Source organism: Aplidium turbinatum, chromosome 6, assembly GCF_918807975.1.
Source record: "Aplidium turbinatum chromosome 6, kaAplTurb1.1, whole genome shotgun sequence".
In the NCBI taxonomy this organism is placed as follows: domain Eukaryota; kingdom Metazoa; phylum Chordata; class Ascidiacea; order Aplousobranchia; family Polyclinidae; genus Aplidium; species Aplidium turbinatum.
The window spans coordinates 5,336,619-5,364,438 of record NC_137477.1 but is presented as its reverse complement, the minus strand read 5'-3'; the positions used below and the strand labels follow the sequence as shown (position 1 = coordinate 5,364,438).

The following is a 27,820-nucleotide window of genomic DNA, read 5'->3' as shown; positions in this document are numbered from 1 at the left end:
TTAGTGTAAAACTCTTTGAAACTTTTTTGCCAAAACATGGACATCGATACATTTCAAGAGGAAATAGGAGGAATTAGTAAATATCAGATCTTGGTCATTATTTTTTCTTCATGGTTGTCATTTGCTGCGTCCTACCATGGCCTGGCTGCAACCTTCTTGAGCGCTGTACCAGAATACAGGTAAAGACGTTACATTATTTTATTTAGAATTTTTATTGGTTTCAAACAGTGAAAAGTGTGCGGATGTAAGTTTATGTCAAGTGGCAGTAGCCTAATAATGTTGCCTATGTCCAAAACATTGAGATGCAGCTTTAGCCTATTGTGATAATATTTCTGCAGAATCGCTTTCACGATAACTGCACTTTGGACAAGTTGTTGATCTATCTTTCCTGTATAGTGTATAGGCCTACGGTAGCGCCTATAGCTACACAAGTCAGTTGGCCTTCTACACTACCGTACACTAGTCAGTTGGCCTTCTATCTTCTATGTCACCGGTATAGGCTATAGACTACGGCACAACGATTTTTTAAAAGTACCGTATATTTTTTAGCAGGTTTGCTACAATTTTTCTCAGTTGATTTTTTAGATGACGTATAAGATTTAGACTAGTAACACACTTGGTCAGGAAAACGCTAAAAAAACAAATAAAAATGATTAAGATGGACGCTTGATGGTTTGGGTTAGCTGGCATGTCCAGATACAGTATCTATCTGTTTTATCTAATCACGACAATTTCCAGAAATTTACCGGTCACGAATATTCAGCGTTTCCGAAATTCGATCACGCTTTTACTTCTCGCACATGTTTCAAATGATGTGAAACCAAATTGTGAAACTTCACATAGCTCCTGTAGCGCACCCAGCATGGGGCTAAGGGGGCTCAAGCTCCCCCAAACCCGCCACCAAAAATCAAGTTTTTGTATGTTCCCCATTTATACCTTTTGCTTACAGGTTAGATATGAATAAGACACAACAATACAACAGGGCTGATCATTATAACAATATATTTTACATATTTACAAATAGTTTTAACACTAGAACGTTTTCGGCTTAACTTAAGCCCTCATCAGGAACCTGAAAATATTTGTAAAAATACAATAAATTTCAACTATTAGGAAAAGGCAACTATGTGCATAACTACAAAAAAATTTGCACCACAGGGAATATGATACCTACATCAAGTAAATGTTGAGGAAAATAGACGCGCCTTCAGCAAATAAGTTAGCCTAATTTTTTGTTTAAATTTGGGTTGTAGCTTTTGACACTGCTTCCTGAATTTTGATGTCAAATTGGGATTTGCCTTTATGTAAAATTTTAAATGAGTCAGCAGAGAATTTTCGATCCGTACAAAAAGAACACTCCATGCTATGGTCTTTGATGGCACTTTTAAAGTTCAGATGCTCTCGTCGTCAAATGTCTGGTGGACATACCGATGTACGGTACGTCAATGCTGAATCACACGGACATGTAAAACTGTATGCGAAATTTGAGCAGAAAGACGAAGGCGTCTAGGACTTCAGTTGAAAATGCTATCTAATTTTGAATGTTTTGTAAGTAGGAAAACGTCCACTTCAAATTTAATGTTTACAAAATTAGTGTTTTGTTTCAAACTGATTTCGTGCTAGTTGTTGTTTTCGCACTTATTTGTATTGACAAACAGAAAGCTAATTCTATTTTGTCATACATGAGAAAAAAGTCAAGATCTATAGAAGATTGCGAGAGTAGACGTAGGAATGAGGATGCTGATGGTGCTAGTAACATGGGGTTCACTAGGCCAACTTGTAATCTGATTGAGAGAACAAACCCTGATGTATCGGCAACCGGTGGGTTGTGGGCCGTGAGTGCCTTAAATATTAATCAAAGGGATGGGTATTGGCCTATTGTCAGCATTGCTTCCCCTACCAAAATTGAAAAAAAAGATAATATTTTTCAGTAAAATGATTTCGTAATTTCTTTACCTGAATACGAATTAGAACAGTTTCTAACTCATTTCCCCGTCTAGGTTTTAATTTTTTAAATGTTGGAAGCTTACGGAAGCAGAGATTCGTATCGCATCCTTTGCTCTCGTTTTTGCTATACGAAGAAACAAAGGAAAATAGCAGAGCAAAGTTTACGCGATTTAGGCTACGTTTCTTTTAACTAATCTGTGGAAGCAATCTCAAAGTTGCTTCCTGTTGGGTATTATTCCGGTGCGTAATGAGAAAATCTAAGGCTTTGGGGTTATATCTGCCTTGCAAGGAAAAGTTTGAGCCTAATGTTAGATTTACACTGTTATCCTGGCTACTACAGCAGTAGGCTAGGTAGCTGTAACTGAGCAGTTAAGCTGAATCTTTGGTGTTCTCTAATTTGAGCCACAGTTTTTGCCCGTTCGTGTAAGAGCTACTTTTCATTTTAAGTTAATAGCTGTTTTTTATCTGCTAATAAAGTTCATACAAATATTACCCTAAAAATGTTTCCAGAAAGCACTATCATCTATTATTTGAGTGTAATTTTGCAAAAAATTTCCGGGGGGCATGCTCCCGGACCCCCTAGAATACGCGTGCCTTCGGCACGCTTTTACCTCCACGACTTTTATTGCTTCCCTTGCTCAACCCACTAAGATACGCCACAGCTGTCACTATTGTCGCAAATCACTCAGCCGACATTTCTGAATTAGCCCCCCCCCCCCCTAAACTTTTTTCTGGGTGCGCTACTGCATAGCTCTATATAGCCTACATCGCTCTGATCACTAATTTCCGTAGATCAAGATCTGCATTTTAGCTTTAAGCTGCAGTAGCTTCTACCTTTTTCTGGACCTCTGCTATGTTTGTCATATATTGTTTTTTTTCGTTGTGACGGTCAGAAATAAAAACAAATTGAACTGAACTGAGTATTCTGAGTATTCCATAATAGCTTTCTATTTTCCAGAATTTAGGCTACAATAACTACAAATATACAACAGCAAAAATCCAATTCCCAATTTTTGTGACTCTATTGACGATAATTGAAAGTCTACACTGTGGTAGCTTCCAAGCCGCAGTTACCGGTTAAATGTTCAATGCAAAAATCTTGCTTTCCAATCGAAGCATAATAACAATTTCATTTCATTAATGACATGTTCTCATAAGACATTTCAGAAAACTCAATATTACAAACATGCAAGATAAAACTTAAATTCATAAAAAATCAAACAAAGTCTATGATTTTGTCTTATTTTGCAGATGTTCCGTTCCGCCTATAGATGACCCGAAATATTATAACTTAACAGAGAGTGAAATTCAAAATCTTACTATTCCGTACGATCAAGCAGACAAAGTAAGCAGAGTGTCATAGGCTACTAGCGGAAAATCAAAAGTAATGTAAAAAAAGTTTCCCGCGGTGTTTCAATCAGTGTTTACTTTTCATTTTTTTTTTATAAATTAATAGCCCAGTTGTATTTTGCTGCTGATTAGCTGATTGATCGTGAGAATTTTTATTTTCGAATTGAGAAAGCTTTTTCGAGAGCTTAATTCTAGCAGTTTTGCATACTTGTAAAGGTTTTGAACCACTGACGCAGGCCCTGGCTACCAAGATTGACAGAGTGAGATTCTCGCTTGTTTTTGAAGTGTTGTTGTCAGTAAATAATTCCATTCACTAGATGGAGCAGAATAGAGAGCAGTGTTGCTCAAGCACACCTCCCAACACCTCAACATGCCACTGTTGTATTGTATGCAGGCTGCAGCAGACTTGTAACACAGACTCTTGAAAGCTACTGTTGATTCTAGCAATAAGCCTCCTGTATATGCTTCAGTTGAACAGTTTTTTATGTTTGATTGGCCTCTAATGTTTTAAAAAGATTGAGGATTATTCTATTTTATGTTTTTTCTTAGTTGAAGTATATTTAATAAATAAAGAGTAAAAAGATTCTCTTGGATATAGTTCAACCCACGACAACTATAGGCTTTGCAGCTAAGTAACCACAACACCCTTCATTTGGAACGATGTACATACAGGAACGATTTACATACAGGAACGATTTACAGACGGGAACAATTTACAGACGGGAAAAATTTACAGACAGGAACGGTTTACAGACAGGAACAATTTACAGACAGAAACGATTCACAGACAGGAGCGATTTACAAACAGGAACGATTTACAGACAGGAACGATTTACCGACAGGTACGATTTACAGACAAGAACGATTCACAGACAAGAACGATTCACAGACAGGAACGATTCACAGACAGGAACGATTCACAGACAGGAACAATTCACAGACAGGAACGATTCACAGACAGGAACAATTCACAGACAGGAACGATTTACAGACAGGAATGATTCACAGACAGGAATGATTTACAGAAAGGAACGATTTACAGACAGGAACAATTTACAGACAGGAACAATTTACAAACATGAACGATTCACAGACAGGAGCGATTTACAAACAGGAACGATTTACAGACAGGAACGATTTACCGACAGGTACGATTTACAGACAAGAACGATTCACATAAAAGAACGATTCACAGACAAGAACGATTCACAGACAGGAACGATTTACAGACAGAAATGATTTACAGACAGGAACGATTTACAGACAGGAACGATTTACAAACAGGAACAATTTACAGACAGGAACAATTTACAGACAGGAACAATTTACAGACAAGAACGATTTACAGACAAGAACGATTCACAGACAGGAACGATTTACAGACAGGAACGATTTACAGACAGGAACGATTTACAGACAGGAACGATTTACAGACAGAAACAATTTACAGACAGAAACAATTTACAGACAGAAACAATTCACAGACAGGAACAATTTACAAACAGGTGCGATTTACAAACAGGAACGATTTACAGGCAGGAACGATTTACAAACAGGAACGATTTACAGACAGGAACGATTTACAGACAGGAACGATTTACAGACAGGAATGATTTACAGACAGAAATGATTTACAGACAACAGTACATCGCAAGTACAAGGTACAATAGGCTATCTAATACTTCCAACTGTCAACATTGCTGGCAGGGCTTGCATTGGTTTCTCAAAGCCTTTGCAGTATGGGCTATGAAACTATCTGGATTATAAGCTTCAAAACATGTTTTCTCAACCTGACGATCAATGCTCCTTTAATCCTCCAATAAACCTTTCACTCAATGATAGAAGCATTAAAAACCAACTCAGTTTTTTCTATGTCGTTTTTTTTTAGGAATATGAGTCGTGTTCAAGGTACAATTACAACTTGACCAATTGCAAGGGCGATGACGATTATTCCTGCATTACGTCACAAGAAGACGCGGGAACAATTCCATGTGACAAAGGTTACCATTACAGTCGTGATGTGTATACACAAACTACAGTATCACAGGTGATTTTAATGCTAACGGAAAGTAGCTTACAGCATCTGCGATTTGGTTTGGTTTTTGAATCTTCATCCTCTGACTGACGAAGCCTTGATTGGTTATTTCTGGTAGTTTCGCATACTTGTAGATGCTCTTTACGCATGGCGGTTATAAGTTAAATGATTTCTTGTTCATAGAGAATAAGGGGTCCGTAAATTTAACTTATAAAAACTAGCATACGCATATGCCTAGCTTTATGTTTAGTAGGCTATATATCTAGGCTTATACAATCCTGTCGGCACTCTGGAGCGGCTAATTTGGGCTCGGACCAACCACACTCCCGGGGCTCAAAACATGATCCAGCTAAAAAAGTAATAAACCTAAGAAATACGGGAAATAGACTAAACACGGGAAATAGATATCAACGAGAAAGGAAGTAGTTTTATTTAAAATAAAATGGACTTGATACAAAGACAAAAAATTATGAAATATGTGGTACGGCCTTTGCAACTTCCCGGTCCTCTTGGAAAAGTTCTGGAAGCCTTAAAGTAACCGTAAATCTAAGTCCAAGAGTAGGTTGACCCCTGCGTGCGCCACAGATTGTATGATTGGGTTAGAATCACTTGGTATTAAATCAAGCACATCGTGTACTATTTCTGCATAGATTCAATATGTTGAGTTTGACTGATGTGCAACGATAGTGTGGCGTTTAAGTGTTCAAAGTTTAATGATTTTCTTGTAAATAAAATATACTTGGTACAAAATAGACTCTATAAAACTTGCATGAACTCATTAGAAAAATTCCTTTTTTTTACAAAAAAGACCTTATTTCAATCCACATGCCGTTCTTGGCTGTTGCTGTTCTTGTCACATCTTCGACAAACGAAGCTGCAATGTCCATCCGTTGTTTGTGCATTAGATTAAATATTTACTTGCAATGTCCAATGTCATATTTCCTCTTTGTTCACAGTGGGATCTGGTTTGCGACAGACAATACTTGGACTCTCTAGCAAATACTTTGTTCTTTTTGGGCTATTTCATAGGATCCGTTTACATTGGTCCTTTGACTGATTGGTGAGTAGAAGACCTAATAATTACGTCCCTGATCTTGTACCGGCGTTGGCGATCATGGTCTTCCAAGCCGCTTTGTCATTTGACATCCGTATAATAATAATGTTGTATTTTGTGCCCATTACATGAAGTACACAGCGATTATAAATGCAACACAACAAACAACAGGACTCAGCGAATGGATAATCATCGAGTCAGCTGCTCCCATTATCTTGGGATGTGAGTGCCTTGCTGAGACACAACCGCGTGCTCTAGACCGGTGTCGAACCGACGTTCTTTTGAACGTTGCGCAAACGTGTGTACAAAATCAATCATCAAAATCAACTATTGTGTTTGTGCTCCATCTATTCAAGTTATTTAAATGGTATCCAGACATTTTGCCGAAAGGACATTTTGCCGAAAGACATTTTGCCGAAAGACATTTTGCCGAAAGGACATTTTGCCGAAAGCCATTTTGCCGAAAGGACATTTTGCCGAAAGCCATTTTGCTAAATGGACAGTTTTCCGAAACTCATTTTTGGGTTATATGTATCAATATTCTCCACAATGACTTTTAGTCTATCGTTTACAACCTTAGTCCTTTCGGCAATTTGTCCATCGGCAAAATGTCTTTCGGCAAAATGTCCTTTCGGCAAAATGTCTTTCGGCAAAATGTCCTTTCGGCAAAATGTCTTTCGGCAAAATGTCTTTCGGCAAAATGTCCTTCCGGCAAAATGTCCGTGCACGATTTAAATATGCTAAGCTTTTTCAGCACCAGCTTATTTTTTCTTGTACCATGCACAATACTGCTACGGTACCTGCCCATGCAATGTAGAAACATTTGGCGGTGAATGTATTATAACAAGGTGACAGCTGAGTTTATAATGTTTTTAAAGTCAAGTCTACTGTGACGTTTTTACACAAATAGATAATAAAAGTCATTGACTTTGAATCATGCGAGTCTGACAAAAGGAAAAGTTTTATTGAAGAATTTTATTATAACCTGCATTATAAACTCAGCTGTCACCAACATTGAAAAGCGTAGTCTATCCAGCAACTTATAGCAAATTGAATCAATAGGTTTGGAAGGAAGGTTGCTATGTTTGTTATATCAACTGGAGTGCTGCTTTTCGGAGTTGGGTGTTCGTTCGCGCCGACGTACGAAGTCTATGTTGTTCTGAGACTAGTGATTGGCTCTTTTTCAATTACTTGCTTCATTGTTTTGTACATATACGGTAAGATGCAATAGCACTACAGTATTAAAGGGGTACTAAAGGAAAAACCTGACTTGGCGATTTTCCACGTTCTTTGTGTTTAACATGCTACCATAAAACGATTTTCAATAAAATTTTGCCCCATTGCGGTCTGACCACCATTGTGGGCGTGCTTTTGTCAGAGCTTTCAAAATGAGATTGAGCCTGAGCAACGAAGCGTGCGACTGTGCAGTCTACGTCATAAAGGCTAGCAATCAACCGATCACGCAATAATTGTTACTGCGGGCGATTTGACTGTAGGCTATGTATGTATTTACATCAAAACAGCACATTTTAACATCAAAACAGCAGACAGTTTGCTCAAAACATCAGATTGGTAACGTGGCTTTTGTTATTGCTGGCCTTTATGACGTATTCTCGAGCAGTGTTTGCACGTTTTGGTCATTTTGAAAAAAATGAAAATAAATGAAACTCTGGACTTTGGGCCTTGCCAGCGCCATTGAAAACAAATTTTTTTCGGTAATTGTTTTTGAAATGTATTCTTGAATGTTCAGTTTACTCATTTTAATGCTTAATTCCGGTTTGAAATTTTCCTTTAGTATGCCTTTAAGTTCGTAATTAGTCTACCTCTACCACAAAGAGTGCTTAAGGTCATATGCAATGTACAAAATAAAATATACGTAGGCCTACCGGTATTTTACCAATAACCAATGAAATTGATTATGGGAATCTTTGTGTTTGGAGCTAGAAAGCCTCTTTAAAAACTTCATCCTGCAAGTTTTATATACTTGTGGAGGCTTTGAACCACTGACATAAGCTTGGTCAACGAGATTGATAAAACGAGTTACCGCTTGTTGTTCAAGTGTTACATTCAAGTGATTCCATTCACAAAGTGCTACCAAACCGATATCGGTCCTTAAAGTTAAGCACTTACTTTATTATTTCTTATAAGTACACACCCTAAGACGTAAACCATTACTGCTTGTTCTAGCCGCTTTTTTGTTGAAAAAGCTGATTGTTTAGTAACTGAGCTATTAGGGCAGACGGTGAACTACGAATAACTACGTATACGGCAACTTATATATACGCAACTTACATACCGTCTTTGTTTATAAAGTTTATTTATTATAAATTAGTTATTATAATATTATAGCTATTATCAATTAAAAATATTCTTGGTAAAAAAATGTTATGTTGCTGGGTGGACATCAAGTAAACTATAAACAGCGAAAAAACAGTTAAAATGGTTGAGACTGTTTTTAAATGCTAAAAATACAAAATTGCTTGTTTATTTATTTTTATTAGATTTTTTGATAAAATTTACCGCTTTTAAGTTGGCGTTATTTATGTGTTTGGCAAGCTTTGCAATGGCATTACTAAAGCACTCATTTTAAGAAAGTTTCTTTTCCAGTAAATGAAATTTCAAGCAAAAAGTGGAGGACCGAAGCATCGACATATTTGTGCATTCTCAGTGGGGTCAATCATTCAATAATGCCAGGACTTGCGTATTGCTTTCGTGACTGGCATCAATTTCAACTTATTTGTAGCTTGCTGGTGGCGCCGTTTTTTGTCATCTACTTTTTCATTCCAGAATCACCAAGGTACACAAAATCATATATATATACGGTGCATGTAGCCAATCATCATCTTAGCGTAACACCACTTTAGCAAAGGAGAGTGTGTTTTCTGAAATACACTTGTACTACCCACCTGCAGAAGTGTTTGTTGCTTTACACTGATTTTTTGTGTTTTTAAAGTCAAGTTTTAAACGATATAAACGCAAGAAAAACGCAACTTTACAATAGCACTTATTTAAAAGTATGCTACAGGTTTTCGCTTTTTAACTTGCAATGAGTATGAGGGTGCATGTTGCATTTCAAATCGTTGACAGAATAAAAATCAAATGAGGTTGTTCACCAGGCATTTAGTTAAATAACATGATATACGTTCTTCTGGTGCAAACTAAGCTGAACTATCACAAGATGTATAAGGTGATAACTTTGCTTTTATTCCGACGTTTTGTCAATCAGACAAGAGTGACTTCTTCAAAGGGTGAGGTCAGGTAGTGACTACCTGTCTAGCATGGAAAAACACAAAAATATTACAGAAATATATTGTCAAATAATACGAAAGTGTAAAATACAATTTCAACCTTAAATAGTTATCTTTAGTCAATAAATATCAAAATATACAATTTTTACAGCCATTGATAATGCAGAGAGTGTCTTCTGATACAAAATGACGCAAAGATGGCTTATCTGTATATTATGCAAAATTCTTATCAGCGTCTGAGGTTAGTTTTACATTTCAGATGGTTAATTTCCCGCAATAGATTTGACGAGGCACGAGTTATTGTGAACAGATATGCTACCAGCAAAGGAAAGTCTCTCGACGATGACACTTGGGATCTGATTGTTGGAATGGAGAAGAAAAAGGTCATGTAGCCTACCTTCCTGGCAAAGTATTATCTTCAACAATACTAGGTTGCAGAGAATATCTTTTTTCTTCTGTATCCCACTAATGTGATGATTGGAATTTACCGTCGTGGAGTCGGCGTACAACTGATGTCAAGCGTCGACTGTGGACACACACTCGCATGAGGAACATTTTGTTACGGGACGCGCAGCTTCGTCTTTTCAGCCACATTAGAAGGGTCAATTGCCATTGTTTTACGCCTGCCTTGCAATACAATTACAATTACACAACAACAAAAAGTCTAAATCACAATTATAATTAAGTTACAATTGCATGAAAACGTGTAATTAATTACATTTAATTGCAATTACATTTGTAACTACGCTATGATGCAAACACGAACATGTTTTGTGTCATTAGCTAAAACTGGATATGCGATAAGGATTGTACCATTGAAAACTTATTTATCAAAAGGTATTTTTTCTTTACTTTTTGTTATTTAAAAGCATTCATCTCAATTTTCACTTCGTGCTCTTTCGGACTAACTTTGCTGTCCATACAATAGAAAGAAGAAAGCACAGACGGAATAAAGAACTTCAAAGTGTGGGATTTGTTCCGTCGGCCATTGATGCGACTTCTTTCATTCAACGTCATGTTCTGTTGGTTTACTGTCAGTATGTTGTACTTCGGTCTCAGCTTGAATGGAGGAAACTTAGCAGGTTAAGTAGCTTGTCATCTTTTTAGTCTGCTGTTTCCCAAAAGAATGCGTTAAATTAAAAAAAACTCAACAAGAGGCGCTTGAAACTTGAAACAGAGGAAACTTAGCAAAAGTAGCGTTTACAGGGGCGTCCAGGGGTACATTTGGACCCTGATGGTTTCAAGGCAGGAATTTTTTCAGGCCTAAGAATGAAGAAAACACCTTGTATTCTTTACAGTTCAATTGCTTTCTTTTGAGGATTCATGTTTGTAGGGTCCAAGTTCATGTTTGTGGGGTCCAAGCTTCTCATCGGTAACGAACCCAAATAGTTCTCTCAACGCATGTGGCACCACTACAGCCTTTATCAGCCTATATACAAATTTATTATTATTATTATTATTGGCCGTTTCAACCTAATAATTTGATCTATTACCTTTGTAGGCGATCCTTATGTGAACAACGCATTGAATGGTCTGGTAGAAATTGGAGGTTATATTCTTGTGTACTTCTCCGGTCCTCTTGGAAGGCGACCGGTTCTCAGCAGTTGTTATTTTCTAGCTGGGTTGGCTTGCCTCACGTCGACCTTGTTTAGCATTTACGCAGATGATAATACAAGTTGGTTTCTGTCTTCGTTGTAGAAAAGTTTTTTGTGCTATTTATTTCAACAGTGAACGTTTGATGGCAAAGTGTAGGCTATTTAATATTTATTAATGGTTATAACTGAAAATTGCAGCTCTACGGTAAGAAATTCATCACTGATCAGTTTAAAATTAAAGCATTAAATTACTTGCAATTGTTTAAAGGTGCAACTGCATATAATCAGCTTACCTCATGTGAGAAGAGAAAGATTTTTGTAAGTGACAGAAAATGTTTTTTCCCTCATTGGGATAGCCTACGGAAAAACGTTCTCAATTGACGTTTTATTTCCTAATAGTCTTCAAATGCGTCAATCGTTTGGTTTTCGAAACCAAAATCAACTAACTTACATTCTTCATACATTTCTTGTCAAAATATTGTTAATAAATGATTGAGATGACTTTTTTTTAAATGAAATTTTGTTCAGCAACTCGATCTATATGCTTTCTTTAAATTATAACATACTTTTCCGACTTTATTCAGGCCTGCTAACAGCAAGCACTGCATTTGCAATAATTGGAAAGTTTTTCGGATCTACTGCATTTGGAGTCATCTATGCTGTAACTGCTGAAATTTATCCCACGGATGTTAGGTCAGTGGTAATCGTTTCGTTGTAGCTATTGCTATTATTTTCATTACCGGTATTTGTTTATCACTAACTTTCACTCTCCTCTGCTTTAAATAGGTTTCGCTTGATATTTTTTGTTTTTGGAACTTTTTTTGCCGGTTCAAATGTCGACTCAGTGATCTAGCCTAGGCTAGCTATATATACATGTAATCTAACCAAACAATCAAATCTTCATTATTTTTAGATCCACAGCACTTAGCATGGGATCCATGGCCGCCCGAGTTGGTGGAATGTTGTCTCCTTTTATATTGCAGCTCCAAAACACAATTCCTTGGTTTGCACAGGTGCTACAGTTAATCGTTGTGATTTACCAACAATCCGCTCTAGTTTTCATTTTTTTGTCGTTCAGTTTTTGTTTCTAGCCTCGAGTGGATATTTTCAACTCCAGAGCAGAAGCGTTGACCAAACAGATGCTAAAAAGCGTAACCCCACACATGACTTCTGTTTTAAAAATGAACGAAATAAGGTTTTAACGATAATGAAATGACAGTTATGAGAAATAATTTATTCTTGTATTCAGTAAAATATCTTTGTTTAATTCTTGCTGTGTTTGAAGGTTGTATTCGGTACCTTAGCGATATTTTCTGGACTGGCAACTCTGCTATTCCCTGAAACCACTTCAACCAAATATCTGACAACCCTTGATGAATCTGAAGACTTCTATAAGAACAACATTGCCATCCTGCAATGGTTTTATAGAAAGTAAGAATTTAGCGTTGACTTTTTGTATGCAATCATCTGTTAACCTATCGTATATAAGGCTGCTCTCCATTCAGTGGCACGGCGAGGATAGAATACTTTACAGGCAATAACAACAAGCAGAAACGCACACTATCCGTTTCGGTAAATAGCCATGACATCATTGTTTTAGAGTCCCTATAAAATGCAAATAAATAAAAATGAAACTTATATATGGTACCTTTCAAGAAAATGTTGCGTACGTCAGTGATTGCAGGGATCTGAGCATTGCTGGAAAACTTTTTTGCTTCGAAAAGAAAAAAGCTACAGTACATCTCAAGTTAGTTTTTGCTTTGGTGGACCAGTTTCAAAGCATTTTTATATGAAGTTTAATGTTTTACAGAAACAACAAAAAAGAAGGACCTGGTGCAAACATTGCGTTTGTAGAAGACGAAACTGCTAAGAATGATCTGGCAACACGATTATAGAGCATAGACTTACATTTTGCTGAGTTATGTATTGAAGTGGCCCTGCCCATATACGACTAATGGATCTTTGTTGCTGTAACTACGTATAGATATAGTTACAACTCGGTCTTTCCTGCGTAGGCTACAACTTTCCAGTGCTTTCGCTTATGTGCGTTGTGAATTATTAGCCTACAATAAATTTCATCACCAATCACTCAAACTTGGCCAATCATACTCCGTAGAAGTTGAAGGCAAGGGCAGATCCAGAAAGTAGCCTTAGGAATTGGGGGGGGGGCGATTCCAACAAAACGCAATAATGTGTAGGTGTAAATTAATCTAACCTTACAAATACACAGTAAATAAAGTTACGTTTCTATTTTTTAGGGGGAGCGATTGTACCAAGTGCCCCCTCCTCTCTGACTCCGCCACCGGGCAGAAGTGAAACTACCGTTCCAAAAAAATACCGACAACTTATTACCGATAGCCTACCTGTATTTGAATATAGAACATTTATTAGATTGTTATTCAAATAAAACGAGAAACAACAACATATGGAGTACGGTAACAAAGTTACCTTCTTCTTGAGTTTGAGACCGCCGCAGATCACGTTACATCCAGGCGCGGCAGCCAACGGATTGTGTGTGTTCATCCAGCGTTGTGAGGTCCACATATCTGTCGGGGGAGGGGGGGGGCATATACAAGACAATGGTAGAGTAGATAATGTGGTGTGCAGTCGGAGAACAAACAAAGTTACCAATGTTAGGTCAGCAGCGTGGAAGTTGATTTCCTTCGGTGTATGATCCACTTTAAGCGAACATCAGTTAACATCAAATTAGGTACGGTACCTTAAAAGTAGCAGGCCGAGTCAACTGAAAATGGTAGGCTATAACATATTGTATTAACTTAGTTTTGGTTTTGTACTTTTATCCTCGGACTGACAAAGCTTTGATAAGTTATTTCTGGTAGTTTCGCATACTTGTTGAGGCTTTTGACGCAGAGCCGGTCACCGAGATTGACAGAGTGAAGTTTCCGATTGCTGAAGTGCTGTTGTCGGAGAATTATTCCATTCACTAGGTGCAGCTGAATGGAGAGCAGTCCTGAAAGTGCGTTGCTCAAGCGCACACCCCGAGAGTCGGATTCCAAAAAAAAAACGGATTTCCTTTATTTATAGCACAAAACTGGTATGGTATCTTAATCTCACCAAAAGGAATAGATTCAGGATAACAACGTACTCGACTGCGTCTTCATACGGCTGTATACAAAAATACATAAAGCGCAATTAAACAATACACAACGCTACAAAAAAAAAAACTAAAATCATGTATAGCCTGATAGTATATGAAATAGCAGGGTCCTGTCCACACCACAAGAAACGGAATATTGAAACTGCACCTTCTTTTTGTTTGTGATTTGCGAATAGTATTTAAGTCACATGAAAATGTAATCAGGACCTTCCGTTGAAAAAAATCTCAAATTTCATCACTGCATGCAGGCCCGGATTTAGGGGGGGGGCAGAGGGGGCAGTTGCCCCGGGCCCTCCGACTTTTGAAGGGCCCCCCTATGTGGAAAAAAATGTGATTTTGTGTTAGTTTTTTCCTTTTGGCCTTTAAAGTTTCTGCAAAATGCTGTGCAGTACTAGACTGATGCTACTGCAGACGTAGAGATGGTTTTTCGCGCGTAGGCGCAAAAATTTTTTTTGCACGGGGGCCCCCCGATCTAAAAGTGCCCCGGGCCCCCCATCAGCTAAATCCGGCCCTGACTGCATGTGCAAGTTAACTGAAAAGTGATAACATTTACAAATAGATGAATCGGCCATGATGAATCCCATGTGAAAGTTCAAAAATGCTTTTCGGCTTAAGACAAACCTTGTATTAGGCTACTTTCTTTTTGCTTCTATGGAATCTAGACTGCAAGTGTTTTCTTTATCTTCAAAAGCTGTGTGATTCAGTGATGGCTGCTGTTATTTAAGGGAGGCTGCAATGTCACTTGTGCTTGGAGACTGCTGTAGGCTTATACGTCTTTAAACAAAAAGGACCCTTTACAATCTTACAATAAGAAAGTAATTTTATGGCACATAGAAAGTTAGATAGGCCTACTTATAAAGTCATACAAGAATTGTCCTTTGAAAAATACCGACCAGCAAGAGTAGGCATTGGTTTGATTGCTGATATGTTAGCTCAGTGGTTAAGCGCCCGGTTCAAGATCACGCGGCGCTGGTTCGCGTTGTGCGCTTGAGTAACGCATTTCAGGACTGCTCTCTATTCAGCGGCACGCCGGCACCTAATGCATGAAATACAGTAGTTCCCGACAACAACATTTCAACAATCGGAAAACTTCATTCTGTCAATCTCGATAACCGACCCTGCGTCAAAAACCTTTACAAGTATGCGAAACTACCAGGAATAACCTATCACAGGCTTTGTCAGTCCGAGGATAAAGATTCAAAACCAAACCATGTTGATGCAACCATTATTTGTTAATGCACACCAACTTGTACGATTTTGCAAAGTGTTTGCATTTGTGTAGGCTATACCTCTCGTGTAGGCTAAGCATTAACTTGTAGCAAGAGACTGTGCAAACAAGCAAGCAAGCCGAATTTCAAATTATTGTAAAAAGGAAATAGCCTATTAAACTTTCTCCGTCTTTTCTGCAACCGATGTTTTGTGCTTAGTAGACGATTTAGTTCAGTAAATAAGCGTAGGCCTACGCTTTAGTTTAGCGCGGCCTACACTTGACAACTAGCACATTTAAGAAGGCCTGTTAGAAAGAAAATCGGTGTAAACACCGATTAGAGAAATGGACATAGACACATTTCAAGACGAAATTGGAGGCATCAGTAAATATCAAGTTTTTATAATAGTATCATCATCATGGTTATCGTTTGCCAGCGCTTTTCATACATTATCTTCAGTTTTTCTTAGCGCTATACCAGACTACAGGTAATGAATTGTTTAGTGGCAGTTTTTCTGATCAGTGCTTTTCTAGTTGTTCACTCCTTACACTTGGCGGATAATCCACCAATAGATAGGCCATTTATATTATAAAAAGAAGCAATTTCATTTGGGTTAGTTTACGATGCTATCAGTTTTCCTTGCGTTTTCTGGCATGGTGTAGTGTGCGTTTGGTCTGCATAACAAGTTGAGGAGATAAAACTAAAAGTATTATTTTACAGATGTTCTGTTCCACCAATAGATGATCCGTTATATTACAACTTAACAGAGAGCGAGATAAAAAACGTTACAATTCCGTATGATGAAGCAATAATGGTGAGTTTTGAAACAACAACAACAAAAAGTTAAAATTGTGACTTTTTTCTATATCTTGTCGACTGCGTAGCCAAGTGGTGCCAGCAGTGATACGGCACTCGAAAGGGCGCCGGTTCGACACCGCTCATGAGCATGCGGCTGTGTCTTTGGCAGAACACCTAAAGGCATGCTTGAAGGTGGACACGAAGATTGACTTCCTTGCCTTCCGTCCACTAAATATAAATCTTCAATAGGTTTAAGCCTGGACAAGACAAAAACATCAATGCTCTCCAAATGATAGCGAATGAAACAAAAACATAAAAGTTGTTAGGATTTGGAAAATTATTTTTCATTACTATCAGCTGCAAGCACGACGATCTATTAATTCTGTTTGGTTGCTATCAGATTTGGATGTAATATTGGAAGTAATAAATAGTAACTGCAATTTGAAAATTTTAGAACAATGTTATTGTATAGTACCCTAATTACTAGAAACTTTGATGGCGTAACCGCAATGTAATTGAACGGAAAATTATGTAATTGATTCAACTGTGGTCGCTATGGCTGTAAACTTTAAACGTTTCTGTCACCATAGTCTACTAACAGCAAGATGGAAAAACTTCACCATTTTGAGTTTCTCTTAAAGTTTTCTGGTGTTGTTTGATGACGTTCATCGTCTCGTTCAGTCATTTACTTTTAACAAAAATTAATGCTTCAATATTTTCACTTTGCATTGCGGAGTGGTGATAACCCTGGAACGACGTTCGAAAGGGTGTCGGTTCGACACCGTGCAAGAGCATGCGACTGTGTCTTTGGCAAGACACTTAAGGGCATGCCTGAAAGTGGTCACGAAGATTGGCTTCCTTGCCTTCCCGTCCACTTAATCTAAATCTTCAATAACCGGGTGTAAGCCTGGATACGACAAACGAACAATTAACTGCTGAATTAACTTTTTATTTTAGTATTTACCACAAATGCTTCGATGTTTTTTTAACTATACCTGAAGCAGAAGAGCAAGGGGTTTTCTATTTAGATTCCACAAGAAGTGTTTATTCCCACTGTTCCAATGCCTTGACAGGAAGATAATGTGAATAATGCTTAGCCAATAATTTTCTTAATTACATTATCAAAAGTTAAGCTACTTCTAAATTGAAAACCTCGATTTTACAGAATAATAGTAGCCTAATGTCGAAGTTGGATAATCAATACCTGCAACCTTAGCTGTAAAAAATCAACACGTCAACTTTTCATCCACCCGCAGAGTTTTAAAATCTGGAACAATGCAATAATTTTAGCTTATTCAGTTATTATTATGTCCTCTTCCACAATATGTTTAGGAATATGAATCATGTTCAAGGTACAATTACAACTTGACCAATTGCAAGGGTGATGAAGATTATTCCTGCATTACATCACAAGAAGACGCAGGAACAATTCCATGTGACAAAGGTTACCATTACAGTCGTGATGTATATACACAGACTACTATATCTGAGGTGCAGTGAATTTCTGTTTAAAAACATCGGCTAATGTTTTTCTTCCATTGCTTGTACTTTGTACTAAAAAAATGGCTTCAAATGTCATAAATTATAAACTTGATACCAGGGGTCCCAAATCACCTGGTCGCGACCCAGTACCGGATCGCGAAAAGGTTGTTACCGGGTCGCAAGAACACATGTCCAAAATGGTCGTTAAGTGCGAGTTGATTGAAAGTTTGTCCTGAGCCATAGATTAAGTTGATTGCAGTGAAAACAATTGCAACCATGCACTAAATACGCACAAATAAATATTACATGTTGTACATCTATTAAAGCAGTAACGGATCCAAGGACGGGGCACTGGGTCACATAGCTCAAAATCGATAAAAATGAGTAAATTTTCTACATTTTTGCTAATATTTCGCTCGTTTTACTCGCTCAATCCCATGTCATTAACCCGGGTGGCATTGAGAACACATAGTTTCACCAGTGAACTTAAAGAATACTAGGCTGCCGGTAAAGTTTTAAGGGCTCCTCAAAAACCAAAATAATATTGAAATATTCCAAAGTAAACACCTTGCTCACTAACTACCTAACAAATAAATCAACCTATTTCATATAGGTCTATGACGTAAAATGTGCCTTGTGTAAGCTGTGTACGAAAGATGGGGGCACCTCAGATGGATTTTCAAAATTTTACTTTAAGCTCACGCAATTCTATTGGTTTTCTTTACTTTACAAACATCCAACAACTAAATTATTGAAGTCGCGAAAAAAAAATACATTTAAAAAATAACTTAATCAATTTTAAATTAAAATCTGTGACTCAAACTTTAAAAAAATTGGTTTTAGTTTTATGGTATTGTTCTAATATAAGGTGTAGCCTACTTTTTAATCTAAAAATCATTATTGTGCCTAAAAGTGCACAAAAGCGATCAATACAACTTTAAATTACTCAAAATTTATTTTCTGGGAAGCAATTTTCCTTGACCCCCTGGTCAAGTAGTTTCCTTTTACGACCTTGACTTTTACATTATCTATTTTATTTTACGAATCTTGCTTTAAATATATTTAAACCGCAATACAAAATTACACCTACATACAGCCTAGATGTCAAACTTCGTTTTTTCTATCGCCTGCCCGCGAGGCTATTTTTATTTTAAAACTGGTCTGTGAAAGAAAAAAAGTTTGAACCGCTGCGTTGAACAATAGCCTGTACTTCTTTCAGTAGCTGATTTAGATAAAAATATTAGCGCGCATTAAAGCATCAAATTGCAAACATCTTAACCGAAATAATACAAAGTTGGGGTACAAAACTAAAAATAGTAGCCTATGTTTGAGGCCCTGCGAAATGCTTTTTCATCTTGTCTTTTTACTCAGAAAAAATAAATTTTATCTTGTTTTTGGTCATATTTTGTGGTCCAATACACTGTCTTTTTCACAGAAAACAAGACACATTTTACCTCATAAACTAGCTCTATAAAATAGAAAGCATTGCAACAAGATTTTTAAAAGCATGTGACCTAGTGTTTCCTCCTAGTCCGCTACTGACTTCTAGGTTTGATCTTTAGCAACCCGAAAGTTTATCCGTTCAGTAGTTTAGATTGACAATGTTTTCTAAACTACACTGAAAGGCTGCTGATAGTCTACTGTAGGTAGCAGCTAGTTTTCTGTCCATTCACCAAAGAGGCGTCATGTATACGTATTCACCAACTAATTTCATTAAAGCAAAAAATTGATGTCAATCGTGTTCAACCTGTTACATTACCCACATTTCAATAAATTTAATTTTTCTACAGTGTTTATTTTCATTTCCAGTGGGATTTAGTATGCGACAGACAGTACTTGGACACGTTGGCCAATACATTGTTCTTTTTCGGCTTTTTTCTTGGTTCAATGCTCATTGGACCTCTAACGGATTGGTAAGCTAACAACTATAAAAAATTATAGCGTTAGTTTTTGCAAAATAGAAATTAAACTTAGCCTACTGTAAGAAGAAAAGGTCTGGAATGCTTTATCAATCTGCATAACGTAAAAGTACAGAGCCCAAAATGAGTTTGCCTATGCATAAGTTTAGTTTTAGAATTTTGTGCTTTTCACACGTTCAATGCTTTTTCAGAACATTTTCAATCAGGCTATGCGCTATTTTTATTTTCTAATGCTTTTTTCTTCTAAAATAAAAACCATTTGAAATATCTGATAAATTACTCGCTTATTTCTTTAATTTATGATTGTCTATTTTCTCAAGCTTTACCGCTAAAAATGACTTTAGTCTTGTATTATCTTGAATAATTTCTAAAAGTTGTCCTTCCTACAAAAAGTAAATGGTAAAACTTAATAAAAAATAATTTCAAATATACAAAAAGCTCTTTGCAGGTTTGGACGGAAAATTGGGATGATGGTTGTTTCGTCTGGTTTGTTGGTGTCTGGAATCGCGTGTGCTTTTGTGCCAATCTTCGAAGTGTTTGTATTTGTCAGAATACTGATTGGAGCATTCAGTATTACTTCGTTTATAGTCGTCTACATATACGGTAACAAATTGATGGAGTTAGTTTAACTTCACAGACAAAGTGGTCTCCGGGTAGTTCAATGAATAGGCCAAACATCTAAGCTATAGGTTAGAATAAAAAAATACGGCCAGGTAACCTCGGTTAAATTTTAAACATGTGTGCTTGGCATGAGTGCGACAATTTATCAACCAAAACCAAGTTGAAAACACCGCTTCTTTATTTATGGTTCGCTAACTTCTTGACGTCAATAAAAAATTTTATGGAGTTATTGAGACATTTCTTTCAAGAAAAATTACTAAAATTTCCAACACTTAAAGAGCAATCACCCAAAATGTGATTTTATTTAGCTCAGGGGCATTCTTAGAAATGCAGTAAAACGAGATTTAGGAGCACTTGGTCACGTTCCTTCCAAAACTGAAAAAATATGTAACCTTACTCCATTTCGGCAAAATTTTCTCGTTTGTTTTGCTCAACCAATCATATTTGTTTAACGTAATCGGCGAAATTAAGCAGTCGCGTTTGCAGCATAAGATTTCAGGAATGTTTTCCCTTCAAAGGCTAAGAAATGGATTCGAAAGAAACACACTGCCCTAACACATAGGTTTGAAATACTGTAGTTTACTTTCAAGAATTTTCTTAAAACCCCCGTTTTTTGGAACACTCAGTCTTTTTATGGGTAATTAACTTTCTTTACTTTTTTATTGTTTTTCAGTAAGTGAAATCTCCAGCAAAAAATGGCGCACGGAGGCAGCCGTTTGTATGTGTCTTTTTACCGCTTGTGGTCACTCCCTTCTGCCAGCAATAGCATTGGCATTTCGTAATTGGCACCAGCTTCAATTCATTTTTAGTTTGTTTGTGCTGCCAATTTATATCGTTTACATATTTATCCCAGAATCACCAAGGTGAGTGATAGTTCAGCAACACTACTTGTTTACTGTGGAAAATCCGCTCCGATAGCTCAGTTGGTTAAGCGCTTGACTTTGTGCAGGAAGAAACGTCATGGTCAAGTGTAACGCTGGTTCGGCTCTCTTGGAGTGCAACGCGTTTTAAATACCGCCCCATTCAGCTAAACCTGATCTGATGGAATAATTTACATACAACAACAAAACACTTGATTTTTTTCAAGATCCTCTACTGACATTAAAATTAAATTTATTCATTTAATTTACTTATTTAAATTTCACTATATTTTTTTACAGGTGGTTGTTATCTCGCAATAGATTTGATGAAGCAAAGCAAATCCTTCACAGATACGCTGAAAGCAAGGGAAAAATCTTAGAAGAAAAAACTTGGCAGTCAATTGTGGAAACGGAAATTAAAAAGGTTTTGTGCTTGCCTTTATTTATAGTATATTCAGCAGTCGGATCGGTGGCTCCGCACGTAAAGTGCCCATATCTCAAGTCTCAGCCAGTATATACTGTGGTTAATATACCCTGTTGGAGTGTTGGGTCATGTCAAAAACCTTATGGCAGGGGTCACCAACCTTTTTGCATGCGGGCCACTTTGGCACTAAGGAGAGCTGTGGCGAGCCGCCCTAATAAAATTTTAGGTAGGTTGACTCTTATGCTAGAAAAGAACGCATTTTGTACCCAGTATCCAGCGTTCCATGTTGTTCATATTTATGTTAGAATACCGCAGCAACAAAATTAATCGAACAAGGCTACTGCCAGGCCAAGCTCCTTTTACAACACTTTTGACTTTTTTAACAATGCCTAAGAAACGAGGCCACTTGTTTTGCGCACTTATAGCGAGGCGAGCGGTTTCATCAGAATATTCATCGCCAACCAAGAGTGGTGTTGTCACTTCGCTTCACAAAAGATATCTTGCAATTAACAATTTCAGTAAACAAGGAAATGTTTAACACATCGCAATACAGGCAACAATAGTGACCTGCAAACATATCAGCGAAAAATAGGCTCCAATAACAGAGAAAAAGAAACCAGGCACCATGAAACAAACGCTTGTGGAAATCACCGAAAAATCGTAATTCATGAACAGTCTTCCCTCTAAAAAAGCAATGAGTTGGTTTTTCATCCTTTTTGTGAAAGTCTATAAAACCGTCTTTCTTTTATTATAGACAACTGATACTTGCGGTGCTTATCAGCGTGGCAAGAATTTTTTGATTAACAACATTTTGCTGTACTTGCTTAGGCAGCCTATATACTAAAATTGGAACGATACAGAGAAGATTAGCATGGTCCCTGCGCAAGGATGACACGCAAAATCGTGAAGCGTTCCATATTTCTAAAAAAAAAAAAAAAAAAAAACGTTTTGCACTACTAAGCTAAATATTTTCATAATACAATCAGAAAAAGTCTTTAAATTTAGATATAATATTTTGCCAATTTATCATAAATTGAGTTGGCACACCGACCTGTTTTGCCAACAAAAACTTGCATAAAGAGAACACTGCTCGTGAAACACAATAACGGTGAAACGCACACTAGTGTTTACATGACATTTGCAAACTTAAAATAAGCAACCCTATGCTCACAGACAATTTTGAAAACAGACGTTTTAATCAACCACTGGGACAGTGTGGCTGGACATCGCATTGGAATAACTTTAAGCAACCCCCATCTAAAACTATAATCTGATTGGTCGGTCGGTGGAATCGTATGCAAAGCGAAAATATGCTTCCCGGAAAGTATTTTTTGCCTTCGTTCTCTTTAACTCCTCAAGAAAAGTATTTTTGGTTATACTTGTACGCTGATACCTTCCGCGGGCCGCAGCGATACAGCGTGGCGGGCCGCCAGTTGGTGACCTCTGCCTTATGGTATAAAAATGACACTGAGTTTTCTTTGTGCTAAGCACTCAGCATTGAAAAAATAAATTCTAGTAAACGGTGTACTCGGTTGTACTAAACCTGTCTGTCTTGGAAAGAAGCATTGCGAGAAACGCACAGGCTATACCTGCAAGGTTTTCGACCTTGTATAAAAGCACATAATGATGTTACCGATACCACAAATCTACATCTAACAACTTTATTACGCTAACAAAATCAAAATTCGTTAAATTTAACACGTAAAAAGTAAAGATGTACCGACTAACTGAGCTTCGGGAATGAGAAGAAAAGGTTTTCATCATCACACTAAACCTAAACGAATAACAGTAATGAGAGTAAGTAGCCAGTTTCTTTGTGATGGCCGCCTTTTCTTCAGCAATTATGCCCACCTAGTTTATTACATTCTGGATAGTAATGAGTGGTGTTTATCACCAACCAGCTTTAAAGTGGGAATCGAACTAGATTTGCATTATTGGAAAGCCGTAACATGTGTATTTATAAACAAATCTAGAAGGAAAAGAGAGACGGAATAAAGAACTTTAAAGTGTGGGATTTGTTCCGTCGGCCATTGATGCGACTTCTTTCATTCAACGTCATGTTCTGTTGGTTTACTGTCAGTATGTTGTACTTCGGTCTCAGCTTGAATGGAGGAAACTTAGCAGGTTAGATACTTTGTGTTGTAAACATTAGTGTCTCCTCGGGCTATTCCTAAATTATATCAAATACATATTAGCCTACCACTTTGGCGCGACCTTCGCGAAATAAATTTTTTCATCTTTAATTGCTAACAGAAAATGAATATTTGCCAAGCATCAAGTCTTAGGATTAGATGGTGAGTTGACTATGATGGTTTGCCAATTTGTTCGGTTATCCATCAGAAGTTCAATAATCGCATAGCCTACTCATATTGCACATAATCTTGTTGAGTGTTCTGTATTTTTGTGTTTGTAACCATCTACTTTAAAACCGCCCTTTCTCGGGTAACACTTCATTTTTATTTTTCTAACGTTTTAAGAACTTTCTTGCATTTTTATTTAACTAAGTGCAATGCTAAATGTTAGCAGCACAATCTTTATTGTATGTTTTTAGGAGATCCTTATCTGAACAACGCGTTGAATGGTCTGGTGGAAATAGGCGGTTACCTTCTTGTGTATTTCTCCGGCCCTTTCGGCAGGCGACCTATTCTTATCGGCTGTTATTTTCTAGCTGGCATAGCTTGTATTGCTTCCATGTTTTTCAAACTTTACTCAAATGGAAATAAAGGTTTGTATTTTTTTGTTATAAGTTTACACGTTGTTCTTTTTTCTTTTTATCAGCATATTTGAAAATTAGTTGCCTACAACCTACATTGTGTTGACAAAAATAGTTTTCACAGACGACGACGATTATGACTTTGGAAGAAAACTGGCTTACGTTAAGTGTATGATGGGCCACGGCCTACTAGAACACGGCCGAATATGTTCAACGCTCAACGCACATATCTAATTTCAGGCTAACCACGCTAAAAATATGTCCAGGTGCAACTATTGCTTTTTTACATTCATCTGGAAATGGGAAAATGACAAGTTTGTCATTGCTATAATAATTATTGTAACAATTAGGACTCTTAGAAATAGTCGCAAATAGCAACATATTTTGGCCGTGTTCTAGTAGGCCGTGGATAAGCAAATGATTGACAACAAAGTTGTTGGGTTGAATTACACGATTCAAACTACACAAAAAACAGAAAAACAATAACAAACAAGTTACAAGTAGTTTGAGAAATGGGTCTCAACGCAATTTAATTACGTCATATCGATATAATTTATTTATGGCAACTTACAAAAAATGTCATAATTGTGTTTATTTTTAACGTTGCAATCTGTCTTTTTAGCGTCAAGTCATTGCTATATCTTTGATGTTAAGTTTAAACGACGTGTTTACTTTCAATCAGAAAACACCCTATATTATGTTTCCATAGAACATGGTTGGTTTTTTAATGGTACAATTTCGTACTTCCACTGAAAGGCCTGTACTGTAAAACGGAGCGTTCTTCCTGGCTGTTAGCACAAGGCTGAGTATTCATTCTGTGGCCGAATTAGTGGTGCGATACTGGCAAGCCCAGCCTCATAGGCAAAACACCAGGGTCTATTGCTGTCAATTCTAGCTACAATCGGCTGTCGAGAAACGAGAACCACTCTCAATTGGTTCACCACTAGTCAGTTCGACAGTCACAAATAGCACAATCAAAACCATACCAAAAGACTGTTTAGACTAGTTTTAAACCCGGGACCACCAGAGTAGTAGTAACAGATAACGACGACAGATAGTGTTGTTTGATTGATCAGGTCAACAGGTATTGGAGCAATGAGTTAGAGACACTAACTCTCGTAATGATTCTCAAACGTATTTTATCGCAACCGTTTTAAAAAAATTAAGGAAACCAATTCTCCACATGTGTATTTGCAGAAATGCTTTCAGCAAGTACTGGATTTGCGATAACCGGAAAATTTTTTGCTTCAACTATTTTTGCGGTAATATATTCTGTAACTGCCGAGATCTTTCCGACAGACGTAAGGTAGGCTATATTGTAAGCTGCATCTTTTGCTTGTTTTTTCTTCTGGCACTACTTCGTCGAGGCATGGTTAAAGTGGCCTCTTGTGTTTTACACAACGTTTCTCATGACTAGCGTTTTTTTTAGAATATTTTACTAATTTTTGTACTTGGGTTCCAAATTTATTTGTTTTTATTTGAAGCTTTAATGAAAATATGATTGTTAGATATCTAAAGTATCGATAAGTTTTTGATTAGAATTTGTGGTACTCTGTGGTGATAATATTTTTAGCCCAGATAATAATACTTAAATAGCCCACTTGTCATGTGATAACACTGACTTTCTGCTTTCGTTCAAATCATACGCCTCAAAGATGGAACATGCTAACCATCAATTAAAGTGTGATTAGATTATTCACTTAGCCTATATGAATTTTATCAGTTGCCTTTGTTAGAAATCTTCATACTTGGGCTGCGGAATATTACAAGTTGATGTTAGTAGATTTGACAACACACTCAACAATTTTCAAAACCTTTTCACATTCTTTGTATCATGAATAGAGAGAGGCCGATGTTTGCCTAGAATGTTTTGACATTGTGTTTGTGTCTAATTAAGAGCATAAACAAATGTATGGCTTAATAGCTTTATTTTTCTACTAAGTTGCCTTTCCTGTCTGGAACAAATTGACTCGTCGGAACATAGGCTTCCTCTTTTTCTTCTTTATAAGGTGATAGAAACCCAAACTACTCTGCATACATCACTTGTGTGCATGACGTCATGAAGGTGCTTTTGCTGACAAAACTTGGCTTTGATTCCACAGATCGACAGCACTCAGCATGGGATCTATGGCCGCACGAGTTGGTAGCATGTTATCTCCGTTCATACTTCAACTGCAGACTTCAATTCCCTGGTTCACCCAAGTAATCTGAAGGAGATTATCAGCGATAGTTTTGTGATTTATTTGTATTACTTTACAACTGCTGAGACGTTTGTGGCTGTGAATGGTTTTTCAGATTTATATCACATTCAGGACGAGGCCGCATCCATGTTCTAAGATATTCACCATGTTTGGTGAAGAATTTCATTGGGTGAAGAATTTCATGACAGGAGACATTCACGACCCACGTGCTCTTATCAAGCGTTCAACAGACCTGTTTCCGAACATCGCGTAGATGCCTTCCATTGATTACGTTGCCAATATCAAACAATCATGCAGTCTTTTTATGACACTTTCTTTCGCGTTTCAGACTGTATTTGGTTCTTTATCAATCTTGGCCGGAATTGCAACGATCTTCTATCCAGAAACCAATTCCACAAAGTATCTGACAACTCTTGATGAATCTGAGGACTTTTATAAAAACAACATTGCAATCCTACAATGGTTTCGCAGAAGGTATGTGGCACAATAGCCTAGTTGACAGAATGCCAGTTTATGAAATAGGATTTCAGACTTTTCGAAACATTTTTGTTTTAATTGTGCCAAAAAGAACTTTCATTCTATAAAATTTTATTCAAACGCGGCTCGAAATGACATAAAATTTCATTTTTTTAAAAAGATTTTAATTGGGACACTTTTCAGCTTGCGAGCGATAACAATGCGAATTCTTCGAAGATGATGTGACTCACGGCCACCCAGCCGAAAACTTAAGTTTACTTATATTGTACTTACCAAGATTCTCTTGTTGCGTCTCGGTTTCGTTTTGAGAGTCAAAATCAAACCGCTTTTATTTCAAAACTTTAAACCAGTTTTGTTTCGAACAACCTTAGGGCTATTTTGATAATTGCTATGCATGATTAAAGTGTCCGCAAGCAGATTTTTTTATTAATAAGCTCGCAAACGTTGTCAATTTTTGTTAGCGAAGCTTTTCCAAGCTCATGTTGTTGTGAGCATGATAGTATTGTAGTGTTCATTGCTGGTATGTTTTGTAAAAAGTTTAGCTGCACTCTAGCTAGTCTATATGTCTATTAACTGTTGGTGCGTTGGGAAAATCACTTGAAGCAAAAGTGACTTTGAATAAAAATAGCTGCAAGTATTTTGCTTATTTGCAGAAAGAAAAGCGAGAAGTTTTGCACTCCTGAAGAAAATTCCGCTTATATAAATGAAGATCACGAGAAAAAGCTTGGGACAATGTTTTAAGTGGCAAGATGTTTTCAATGCTTTCAAAA

General features: G+C 37.1%; 1 protein-coding gene and 1 non-coding gene across 2 annotated transcripts; both read left to right on the top strand.

Annotated features, from left to right (window-relative positions):
* LOC145771826 (uncharacterized) lies at positions 1-27,820 on the top strand. The gene is made up of 25 exons (XM_082583558.1): positions 1-179; positions 3,199-3,292; positions 5,186-5,344; positions 6,289-6,392; positions 7,449-7,603; positions 8,994-9,183; positions 9,894-10,017; positions 10,563-10,716; positions 11,136-11,309; positions 11,814-11,922; positions 12,143-12,242; positions 12,515-12,660; positions 15,896-16,042; positions 16,276-16,369; positions 17,686-17,844; positions 19,645-19,748; positions 20,203-20,357; positions 21,049-21,238; positions 21,536-21,659; positions 23,633-23,783; positions 24,211-24,384; positions 25,570-25,678; positions 26,475-26,574; positions 26,902-27,047; positions 27,704-27,820. The coding sequence occupies exons 1-25, from the start codon at positions 37-39 to the stop codon at positions 27,789-27,791; spliced, it is 3,393 nt and encodes a 1,130-aa protein (XP_082439684.1). The 5' UTR covers positions 1-36; the 3' UTR covers positions 27,792-27,820.
* Positions 22,480-22,582, top strand: LOC145773048 (U6 spliceosomal RNA). The gene has a single exon (XR_014289466.1). It is a non-coding gene; the product is annotated as a U6 spliceosomal RNA (small nuclear RNA).